Source organism: Pinus tabuliformis, chromosome 5_1 (assembly GCF_031772625.1).
Source record: "Pinus tabuliformis cultivar Carrire ecotype Pingquan chromosome 5_1, CPIR1, whole genome shotgun sequence".
NCBI classification, from domain to species: domain Eukaryota; kingdom Viridiplantae; phylum Streptophyta; class Pinopsida; order Pinales; family Pinaceae; genus Pinus; species Pinus tabuliformis.
In genome coordinates this window covers 529,843,326-529,856,087 of record NC_142305.1, presented here as the reverse complement: position 1 = coordinate 529,856,087, position 12,762 = coordinate 529,843,326, and the positions used below count along the sequence as shown (strand labels likewise).

Here is a 12,762-nt window from a genome sequence, read left to right as displayed (position 1 = left end):
GCAGACCGAATGTCAGTGATGTCTTGCAAGGCTTGCTCAATCCATGTTGTCTCACATGAGTACATGTGCATTGTAATGTTGAGTCATGTCAAGTGTAAGTCAAGTGTCAATAGTTAGATGTAACAGTCATAGAGTAGGCGAAGAGTCATGAGGGTAGTTGAACTGTCACAAAGGGGAATGTCAAGGGTCACCCCACCCTTTGCTATAAATAGTCCCTCATAACTCATTGTAAAGGCTTTTGGTCAGCCAAGCTTATGATAAGACTATCTTGGAAAGAGCTTGGACAATATTGTAATGCGCCTTGGCTTCTCCACTGCACAGAGCTAGTTCATCTCTTTGGAGGAGCAGACGGATGTGGTTGTAACGTTCCACTGATGGGGCTAGCAGGTTTACATGGATGTATTGTATGATTGGAACTTACACTTCTTTATATAATAAAAGCTAACACATGTTCATGCATATGTTGTTATTCTAGTTGGACTGTTCTGGTTGCCTTAATGACAGATGTTGTTTAACTTACGTATTTGTGTATGAATTGATTTGTATGCAATTATATGAATCTTGTTGCAAATGTGTTGTATATGTTGTTAATGTTGTCCTGTCTGTGTCGACTGCTCTACCGGACATCAAACAGACCCTTCACATGAACCTTGTTGTAACAACCGTTGCACTCATTCAGACTGATTTGTGAGTGTTGTACGTGTTATCTTTCCTTGTATGATGTGACTATCGCATCCGAGTGGACTGCTCCGCCGGAAGCTGTGTATGTCCTTTTGTGTTGTGTGTTACTAGCCAAGTTGTGATTGATCCCTTTCACCCTCATCTCCCCCCTATGTGTTAGAACCTCTCATACACCTTCCTTGACTCAATGCAGCAGACACACCCTTGCTACTGACAGAGTTATCTTACTTGCCTCTGTGCGACATCACGATCAAGGCATTACCTTACGACCCACTACTGGAACTCCTACACCAAACGGTCTAAGGTCTAATTGGGACTTCTTACCAAGGAGATCCCTTTGACATGTTGGCGGGTCCAACACCGTCATCAAGGTGTTGGGTATATTGTGTGACTGATCTAGTTTGGCTGAGGCAACAAACTTCCCTTTGAAGATGTCTTTGAACGAAAGACCTCCATTTACTTGTCCTTGATTCGACTTTGTTCCTTTGGGAAGACTAGATCTGGACACACCCCCTGCGCCCTTTGGATTGCTTGATCCAAGAGAGCCTCCTCGAAGCCTCAAATTTAAGATGATGCTGCATGACGAAGTAATGTTATAATCTTGTAACCGCAGTTCATCCTGCAAGGATTTTCCTCTGCATATCAGGCTTTGTAGGAGCATCGGGATACCCAAAATGTGCAGGATATTTTTCTTCAATTGTTTGACGCACTCTGAAGCCCGAACCCAAAATAATATTGATTTTCCATCTAGGGTTTTAAAAAAAACCTGGAAAGATATCTTTGATCCCAGATCGGGAGTCCATACTTGACACTCACGCAAATCGATAGCTAGATCTATGCAGAAATAAGGATCTGAAGGAGTGGAAGGGGTTGCAGTGGAAAAAATGACTTCATAAACAAAAGCCAGACCACCTGATCTGTTGAAGAAAAAGGCCGATTGGTCGAAAGGCAAAACAAGCACCGCAGATCTCCATCTACTCCTCCATTTCGGCAACTCACTTTATTCAGAGAATTGAGAACTTCCAAATCTGACTGCTTTAACAACAGATCCACAACAAAAACCACTCTAGGTAAAAAATCCTCTACTATAACCGAGGGTTTGCCTTCTGATCTGACCAATGCTTTCCCTATGGCGAAAAGAGGGCAGGGAATTGAATACGACACCATTCACACCCATCTGAGCCATCATGCTGGTGCGAAACACTCACCAAAACCCTGGCCACCGTTCAGCAAAAAAAGCCCTCTGTAAACCACTTACTCACCTCCATTTGGAATTTTGTGCTGACGTTTGTTGACGGTTTTTTACCCACGGAGATAAGTTGGGCAGATCTCTGTGGATCCAGATCTGAATCCGTCTCTGATCCAGGAATCCGCGGATCCAGCCATTAGGCCTGACGGATACGGTAACATAGCTCAGAATGTCCCTGGAGTGATCAGTACCTGTATAATTCTGAGAAGTATTTTGAAGGAGGTCTTGTAGCATAGTTAGATATAAGAAGAAACCTTTTAGATTCTGTGATTTCCAGATCTCGATCTGAGATAGGCAAAGGATAATTTGGATACCATCTTTGTCATATGCTTGGAGGAGACGTCATACATCGAGTTACTGTAGTCTTGAATTGTAATAATTGTCACTTCTAAACTTGGATTATTGTATCATATTTGATTGCATACCTTACATATCTTTTGATTGTCCTTCATCCTTTCAGAACATTGCTCTTTGGAATTTGATCGTTCAAATTGTAGAACAGAAGTAGATCTTGTAGAATAGAATGTAAAACTCGTATTGCTTCAGTTACATTACTACATTTAAGTGCTGGCCAGAATTTGCTATAGGATGTCACTTCATCTTTCTTCCATTGATGGAGTAAAGGTATCTTCAAATCATGACAACATCAGTGATCTTCAAGCCTTCTTCTTAACCTGGCTCTGATTCCATGTTGGAAAATCACTGAGTTTATAGATTAATATTGATTTTCCTAACTTGATAGTTACTTGTGATATTAGTTGGCATTTTATTATATTGTTTTTATTTCTTCATCAAGTAATTATCAAAAATATGAAGATCATGAAACACAGAACACAAGATATAGGCTCTACGCCAGGGCAAAACCCCACAACTTGGGGAAAACCCGAACAATCCACTTCTTATAGAATCAGATCAACATGAGATTTCCAATGACCAAGTCAAACCACCTTCTAGCTACAAGTCCTCACAAGTCAACAAAAGAATTGCACTTCCTTACTGCAACTTTCAGACCTCTGTGATATAACTGTGCCTTTCACTGCAACTTTTTGGACCCCTGTGATATGACTCAACTTTTCGGACCCCTGTAATATGACTGTAACTTTTCTTTGCAACTTTTTGGACCCCTGAAGTGCCACTGTAATTTCAGTAAGTTTCTCCTTTCCTTTTCTTACACTTCTTGTTTAGTTCTTGTATGCTCCTTTCAAGTAATCAAACTTCAGATATGATCTGTCCAAATGAATCCGACTAGGCTCCAATATATACTTGTTTCTGTATGTTTGTGACGCGGACATGATCAAGTTTTAGGCTGACATGAATAGAGGTCTGCAGGCCGACTTTCTTGTGCTTTAATAGATCGACCTGTAATGTCTCTTAAGGTTGACTTACAAAGCTTTTTGTGGTGCATTTTAGACTTGTAGCTAGAGGTCTTAATTGACTTCTTGTAAACAAGATATTGACATCCTTTTGACTTGGAACAAAACATAAAGGCATGCAATGGATGCCTTGACCTATCAAGCATGAAACCCATGCTTCTTAAATAAATAAATAAATATTTTTTCTTTCTTCTTTACATCATATATGAGTACAAAGACAATTTATGAAGACCAAACCTAGTTATTTTTCCAACACAAATCACCTTGACTGGAGATGGTACACGCAAGAAAATAAAACCAGAAGCCTTTAGAGGTGCCCAAGTATTTCAGATACCACTCTTTAAGACTAGAGTGCCTGGGTGATTAATTCTCAATAACAGTTTAGCAATTATGGAAGGGCTATATTGCTCTGATGTTACGGATAGTTGTTGCTTGGTTTATACAAAGTTGAAACAGTTATGCTTGTTATGTAGAGCTGCAAAGTTGCAAAAGCATTTGGATTTGGATTGTGGCTTAGTACAACATTCATTTTGTTGCCCCTCTTCATTGGAAGGGGAATATTTTAGAGACAAATGGATCATCCAACAGTTAGTAAGGAGCATTTAGGATGGTATCCGAATGATAATCATTCCATTTTATGGGAAAAGTGAGGTTGCGCAAAACCTTTTGTTAAACACACATGGACAGCAAAGACAATGTGAAAGATAAATCATGCAATACATTTTTTATTAACATGAGATATACATTTATAGTACATTATGTGACTCTTGGGTTTCAGATCCCAAGGTCTCTTGGACTGCTTTTGTCCATTCGACTTCCACACTAACCCATTGAGGATTAGGTGTCCAACATTCCCCCCCTTAATCCGAAGGGTTATGTATGAGTCCAAGAAGAGAGCTGTAATACAAAATGTGCAAAAAATGCATGGCAGCACTAGGCTGAATGTGCTCTATGAAATGTTGGTAAAAAAGGGCAGTGGTTTAAGGATGACCACCAACACTGGAACGCTTAGTGCAGTTCCCGGAACTCTTCCAAAACTGGCAAGAAACTGAAGTTTTCTGCTAGAGGAAGTGATCCTATTGTTTTAAAGAGGGAAACCTTCAACCATAAAAGGGAGGTCTCACCCCACATAAAAGGTAAAACTTCAACCTGAAAAGGGAAGTCTCAACCTGTGATGGTTTAAGGAAAACCAACAACTCTGGAATGCTTAATGCAATTCCTGGAACTCTTCCAAAACTGGCAAGAAGCTGGAGTCTTCTACTAGAGGAAGTGTTCTCAATTGTGTTCCTGGAATGCTTCCAAAACTGGCAAGAAGCTGAAGTCTTCTGCTAGAGGAAGTGTCCCAGATTTCCAACTGAAGGCATGTTCACGGGCATCTTTGTCTAGGGCTACAACTCTGAAACTGGTGTGGCAGGTTGTGGCTCAGGCTCGCGTGATGTGACTTTGAGGCTTGTAGATGACCATCATTTCCCCCCCTGTCAGATACAAGGTGAGATGATGGAGGAAACTCAACTGCAAGACTGTTCAATATTCTGGAACAAGTTCTGACATGTGTTTGGAATATCTTCTTGGCTGTTGATGCCCATTGCCAAGAAGCGATCCATCCAAGATGAATCTTTGTTCTTGCAGGACGTTTGTTTCTGAAGCATCTGTGTGAAGAATGACTGGTTTTATGACAGTGCTTACATGGTTGAAGATCAAAACAGTGATCTTTCAAATGGCCAACTTGATCACAGTGTTGGCATTTCACGATCTGTTGTTTTTGTTGTTGTTGTTGTTGCTGTGGAAGAGGGGCAGAGTCTGGAACAGCTGAAGCTGAACTGTCATGAAGAGTAGATGAACTGTCATGAATGAATCCAGCACTCTGAAACTGAATGGGCTTGGCATAGTCTGGAATATGAAAGGACAAGTCCTTGTCATATCCAAGACCAGTTCTGTGCTTGTTGTGGACAAGCTGTTCCCAAGGTCTGACGATGGGCTTGGGAAGTGCTGACTGAGTTTCTGCATCTGCATGTACAACTGCTGCTTTATTTGAATGAACTGTAACATTATTAACATGCTGCTGATGGGTGGTTGTCTCAATGTTCTGAACAAAAACAGGTTCAGAATGGTGTCTATTTTGATGTAATTCTTCTTGCTGTAGCTGAGATTCAAGCTGCAAAAAATCGATCTTTTCCTGTGCATTTTGTAAACATGTCTGAATTTCTGAGAGAGATCCTTTACTGATTTGTAATGTGTCATCAACAGTAGATAATATCAGAGTTTTAAGGAACTGTAATACTTCACTGGTTCTGGCCATTTTTCCTTCAATGTCTGATTTACACCTTAAAAAACTGATCACAACTACTACTCAATGCAGAAAAGTAATATCTACTCACAGTACACAACAATATCCTTTATAAATGTCAACAAATGATCAGTGTGCAATATAAAGGATTACAATCAGCTCACCAAAATCTTTATGCAGCAGTGGAATCAAGGAATTAATGCACTATAATGAATTTTAAATACAATTCCACAACTGGGGTAGCAGCAACTGCAAACTTATTTAAAACAGTAGCTTCAACGTATTTCAGGCAGCATCATAACGTATTCAGGCAGCTTTAATCACAGTTTTTGATGCATTCAATACAGCTCCAGGTCAGCACACAAATAAATCAATGAGCGATATACAAAACTGATTTCTTTCTCTGCAATACTTACTGAACTTGTGGTAACTTAGAAGAAGAGCATCGATATTATACTACACAGAGAAGCTTTTCAAAATATCAAATCTGAAAGTCTGTCCGCAGTACCATTGCAGATAGAAACATGAACTTTGTCATTCCCTTGGACTTGAATAATAAAATGCCAAATGTTGTAGAAGTGTTAATCAATAGTGGAAGATAAATCAAGACATTCAACTTTGCTTTTGCATAGATTGTTTTCCAGCGGCATAACTAAAATCCAGAAGAAATATATGTTTCCATACGTGGCTATACCAAAACTTCATCTAGAGATAAATCACTTCGTGACTTCCTTCTCTCCAAAGTCTCCATGCAGAAACCTGAACTAGTTTATGTATAAGCTCAATGTCTAAAATTGTCAATGCACAGGCCCGAAGACACCAAGAGTAATGAAGACACTCAATGACATATAGCTACACACTCAATTCCATTGGATTCCAGCTTGCAGATAATGCCGAGATCCCCTAATGTGGTCGATTCTCTTCAATAGCCATTGTAATACCAACAAAGTTGATAACAATCCAACATAGCACGCGTGTATGTGGTTTTGCAGAATAAATACATCAGAGCACACATTTATGTAATTTTCTTGCTCTGTTTACAGGGAAAAAAACCAATAATAGCCAAAAAGCAAAAATCCCAACAACATCTACGGTAGGCCGTAACAAAGGCTTCACCAGATCCTATGTAATTTCTTGCTCTGTTTTCTGAGAATTCGATCCTTTGCATGGACTTCTGTACTTGTAGTCAATATACAGTTTCACCGTTTCCCTCAACCTCGATACATTCTGTTAATGGAAGCATGTTCTGGGTTCAATGTCAGTATCAGTATTACGATCATTTACAGCCAAAGCAATAATCAAAATCAAGAGAATGGACGACTCAAAGCTTCTGAAGCTTTCAAACGTTCCGAAGGCTCAAACTTGAGAAGTCCTTGCAGCAAGTCTATAAGTAGTACAGATGAATGTAATTCACAGAATTTAGCTATTTAGTTCAATGACCAGCCCAACGCCATACCAATTAACTTGAATGACCAATCACAGGGCGTTTGAATAAATTCAAGACATTCAAAACTTGATGCATCAATAAACTCAACGTACAATACAAATCACAATCTTCGAAATGGAGCTCGCTCACATTCCACTCACACAGCGCCCAAAGAGCTCACATTCGGCACTCAAACATGTTGTAAAGCGCTGAGCAGAAACGTTACTCTGCCAATGCATTACCACTGGCTGAGGAAATTGAAACGACACACACAAGACATGCGATTAAAAAACAGCGGAGAGAATGGTCGGTGAAATCAGAGATACTGGAAATGCGGCCAAGGTCATTTGTGCAATCTGCTATGAAGATGTCAAGCCCGTTATTGAGGATCTCCAGTCTGTGTCCCTCTGCGGCCACGTATTTCACGAGCTATGCTTGCAACAATGGCTAGAATACTGTCCGCCAAATAAGAAGGCTACCTCCTTCATGGCAAGCCTGGTCTCCTCCACGAGTCACGTACAACAGTGGCAACAAGCGCCCTTTTTATGGGAGCAGCAATCACTGATCGGCTTAAGAGCTTGCAAGGCTTCCACCACCACGACTCCACTCCGGTTCTGAGGAAAAGCCACGCCACCGTCTCTCTCTGTTTGCAGACTTCTTCAGCGGAGAATCAAGCTGAACTTCAATCTGAACTTCAATCGCTCCCAACAAGAAACCATGGCTTCTTTTGTTCCATTACTCGGACCCGTTGGATTGCTTGGCGTACTGCTTCTTCACAGGCACGTGGAAGCGACTGTCCCTCGCTTTCTTAAGGAAACAATATGACGTTCACAGCTTTTCGGTGCGAGCATCGGCAGCAGGCCTTTTGTTGGCAACCATCCACTTTAATTTGAATATAGGAAGTTCTCTATTCACACAATCTGTTACCACAATCCTCTTACAGACACCAAGAAAAAACAAGATGCGGAAGCCTATATTCAACTATTCTTGGGAATCTCAACTAATTGAAAATCTCAGGATTTTCCATACCAGGTTGGAACCCATAAATCAGACCAATCAATTAAAAATCCCTCGGAACGCATTTTTAAAGCCCCATCCAAAACCCTGATAAAGCCCAAACGATAATAAATTACAACATAATAACAACTCAAGAAGAATGTAACCAGAAGAAATCGGATTTCTTCCCTTAAAACCCCGGATATCGCGTTGCATTCAAAATTTCACAAATGCTGCAAGTAATTTTCCTTTCCTGAGATATATCAGAAGACGCAGAGAGCCCTGGCCGCAAGTTTTAAGAGCGAAACCGTTTAGACAGGCAATCAATGCGCAGAGAGACAAACGTTCAGCATTTACTTAAAAACGCATATGTCAGAGTGCGCAGTACAGGAGCAATGGACAGAGATGTCAGTCAGGAGAGGCAACGGATTTCTGGCAGGCAATGGCAGGTAACACTTCAATGTTTAAATCAAAGGGCCAGCATTACAAATTGAGGAATGCGCAGAGGCCATAGTGAGGAATACATTGCAGTCAGAGATACGTTCTTGCTAGGGCAGAGATGGCAGGTCTGAGCAATGAGCGTTTTTAGAGCATAGGTGAATAAAAATAGCGCTGGAGAAATAACAGATTGCAGCTAAAATTTAGCTGAGACAATATTCATGAGAAAATATTCATAAAATTTATGGCAGAAATAAACTGCACAGAGAGGCCATAAAACAAATGGCTCAAATTAATTATGCAGGGCAGGAATACGCCTGCTCTGATACCATGTTAAACACACATGGACAGCAAAGACAATGTGAAAGATAAATCATGCAATACATTTTTTATTAACATGAGATATACATTTATAGTACATTATGTGACTCTTGGGTTTCAGATCCCAAGGTCTCTTGGACTGCTTTTGTCCATTCGACTTCCACACTAACCCATTGAGGATTAGGTGTCCAACATTAATGGGTCAACTACTCCATTTCATTTGGGAGGATTCACAACCTTTAAATGACTGTTAGTTATACAGATTTTAGCCAGGATTTAATCTTTCTGGAAAGATGTAGATTCCTTTCAGATCATGGAATGAAAGTCGACATGGTAGCTCCCCTCACCTATGTAGGGAGGGGTAACCTGTGCGGTCATGCTTCGGTTCTATGATGTAACTTTCTTCATGTATTTTTAGAGTTTAGAAATGAAATATAAGGTGCATTTTCCAAAAAGAAAAACAAATTATTCCAGAAAGAAGGTAATCAAACATAAGAATCTGGAAAATATAGACTACACCTGTAGCAGAAAAAATGCAACAAAAATTACCATTTTGTAAATGATGTCATAAGAAAACCTCGGAATACTGTTTCTTCATAAAGTGGCGCTAAAACCCCTGTTACACCTATCAAACAGGCCGTGCTGAATCACAAAGTATACACATCCAGATTAGAGACTTTGAATCATAGAAGGCTGTCCTCAGATTTGTGTCTTTCATAGACTAGAAATCATAATCCACAAACAACTATTCTGAGTAGTATTATTTTACATGCAGCATTGATCACAAGGACAAAAGTACATGAAATCTCATTAAAAAAAGGTTGAGAACCTTGAGATTAAAACGAATGGGTTCTTATAAATTACCTAACATTGGATGTACCAATCAGTGGTAGAAGAAGCAACAAGGCATCGACCTGCCAGGAAAATCAAAAGGGAATTAAGGCCAATAGCTAATAACATATTAAAATAACTAGCAAAACCACTAAAGATATTTTTGTCAATTGAATGTCAAAGTCAAAAATAGAAGAATTTGGCTTCTACAAAAGAAGCAACCAAGTTTTATACTATATTTTTCAGGCATACAACCAACGGTCTCTAATTCAATCAGTAGCATGGAATCACTCAGAAAGCTAATTTTCTGATCAATTTATCTAAATAAAAAATAAAGAATTCATATTACCAATTTTATTTTTCATGCGAAATATCTTTATATTCCATATGAGGAACATACATCTTATGTTTTGGTCATCAAGGGACTGTTCAGTGTCAATAACAAGGTTCGAAGTCATTACAGCAAAGCTCATCATGTCACTTATGAGAATTGAACCTGGGCAGGGAGGATAGCAATCATTCCTCACAACCACCCAAGATGAACCCAATTGACATTTCATATATCAAGTTCTCTAAATGGTGCTTCCAATTATGGACCATTCATATAGGAAGTTCTTGTGGGAAATCACTTCCATATGTTACATGCTTCAACTTTCTTTACTACAATAATTCTTTTATGTAGAATCAAGGACTGATGCAGTATGTTTCTGAAGCCGAAGTACAGCACTACTCATTAACTTCTTTTATCTTTAGAAACTGCACTTTGATTCTTATTTACTCACTATGTATGCTGATCAGTTGTTACATAACATAATTGCATTCATAAAAAGACCAAGGAGATAGTAGGCATTGCACAAGTTTTCCCATATGTCCCTCATAACACTTGCTTCATCACAAGCCCGGTGAAGTCAATTGTACTTCCTCACATAGAATATCTCTAAGGCAATCCTCCAAGCATTATGGAGAAGGCATTTGAATGCATTCCACTAATAGAAGCATGCTTCAATTAACTTTAATGTGGTGACAAATGAGCACCAGCTTCAGCTCAATGAATTAAATATTGTATTTATCAAAAGATGGGTACTTCCACGAAGTCAGTTTAAGGTAACAGTTAATATTAAATAGGCAGAAACTTTTACAAGCCAACATTCCTGGTAATATACTCTATCTCCAACAAGTACATAACTTTCACATAAAACCAAAATACATCAAGTTTTGAAACAACCATTTACATAGTTTTGCACATGTTTCACTTTCAAGATAGCTCATTGTCTGCATTTTGTTCCATGTGGAGGGATGAGCTACACCATCAGCTCTTGCTCAAGAACACTATAAAGATGCCCAATCTTTAGATCACATAGCTTATTCCGTATCTATCTCAGTTTTAGAAATTTCTGGGAAGGGGTTATGTTGTCCATTGTATATACCTTTCCACTTTTTTCTCTACTGTTTGTAAATATGTTTCTATAAATATAAGACATTTTATTTTTAAAAGGAAGAAGAATATATAAGAATCTATCATTGAATTTATTAGAACAAAGTTTGGCTTTGATTGTCAATATACAAGGTCACTGTAAACCAGAAGGAAAAAGCTCAGATATGCAAGGCGCTAAAGGAATCATTTTTTTAATAGATAATGCATTCAATGTAGAGATATGAATGTATAGGCAAAGGCGATCTCTCTGTGAGCAAAATGAAAAGCAAGCAGAAAGACATTGTCAAAAGAGTCAAGCTGATCTGTAATGTAATAGGCCTATGGCCTCTTCATTTCACCAACACGGATCTTCTGTGAAATTAGTAAATTCAACTGATGTCCCTGCAATTGCTTAAAAGACAGATTACAACAATGCATATAAAATTATAAATTCTTTAACACCAGCATGTGTCTGTGTGTTATGCTTTCAATTGTTTATTTTATGTATGAAATTGCTTGAACCATTGTCCAGAAAACCCAATTTCTATTACACTGGTTTCCAACTATTAATAAAGGTTGTTTCATTTCGAAACATTCCCAGCACTTCCACGCTCATTAATCAAATGAATGAACAACTATATCTATTGTTCGATTAGACACAAACATCACATTGAGGACTCTCCTTCAAGGCAATGCTGAATCTATGGTTCTTAATTATAAAACAAGGCAATGAAGATTTAAACATGCACTTGGTTTGAACTGTGGTATCCAACCACCAACGCTGCTTACACCAATGTTTCACCTAGCACCTTTTTCATGATACTCCATTAACAAACTAAGTATATAACTACAGCATTAATAAAGAAAAGAAATGCTTTAGAAGCATATTATTACTCCAGCATTAAATAAGAATAGAAGCATTTTCCTCTACATCAACATCACCAAGCATTGACACGTTTATATATTCAGATGAGGGCCAGCAATTTAAATAGGAGCATCTACAGACCATCTTGTTTTCTTCCCTCCAACCCAGCAATTAACAAAGTAATGAGCATGTGTTTGTTTGCAAAGGAAAAGATATGAAGTGACATGCATCTACCAATTTTCCATGTATTCTTGTTTTGCAATTTACCATACCATGTCTGTGTTGTGTGTACAGGTTATAGGTTCAGCGGATGACATAATAAACCAACAACAACAAAACTCCTAGCCACAGTGTAATCAACTAGATAAGTAAGATATAGGCCCATTTCATCATCTAATGACTTAAAGAGTTCTCCTATATGTTTCCCGTTTATTACCATTACACAACTTGCATAATTTATCTATTCTAACCAACATGACTTAGGAAATACCTTATGTCCTAATCCACAGACACATGTAAAAGATGTGAGGTTGCCCCCATGGTTTATTTCATGTAAATTAGAAACGTTTGCTTAGGTTATTTATGATAAAATATTTTATCTATGTTGGTACCTGTTACTTGCCAGATATACCTAGCAGAGAAAGAAGGCACCGGTCAATGCTTCAAATCCAGAAATCCTGCAGGGAAATTTCGCTCCTTCTTCTCTCTTTCTTCCTCTATGCAATTTCCGTACCACATGGGAGATTGTAAAAAATGTTACTAGCATGACGAACTTAAGTGAAAAGCTTAACCCCTTGGGACTTGGTTATTAAGGAAGTTGTTCTAGAGTGTTTTTTACTTCATTAATTGTTTTTTTTCTTTTTAGCAATTAATAATTAATT

At 38.6% G+C, this 12,762-nt stretch overlaps 1 protein-coding gene across 3 annotated transcripts in view; it reads right to left on the bottom strand.

Moving 5' to 3' along the window:
* The window catches only part of LOC149165862 (CAAX amino terminal protease family protein), a 372,684-nt gene that overhangs the window by 45,719 nt on the left and 314,203 nt on the right, over nucleotides 1-12,762 (bottom strand). For all 3 annotated transcript variants that reach the window (XM_089432404.1, XM_089432405.1, XM_089432406.1), the window contains exons 6-7: nucleotides 9,636-9,685; nucleotides 9,321-9,413 (exon numbers count right to left, since the gene is read on the bottom strand). In XM_089432404.1, coding sequence (XP_089288530.1) covers nucleotides 9,321-9,413; nucleotides 9,636-9,685 — 143 coding nt within the window. The remainder of the gene's footprint in view (nucleotides 1-9,320; nucleotides 9,414-9,635; nucleotides 9,686-12,762) is intronic.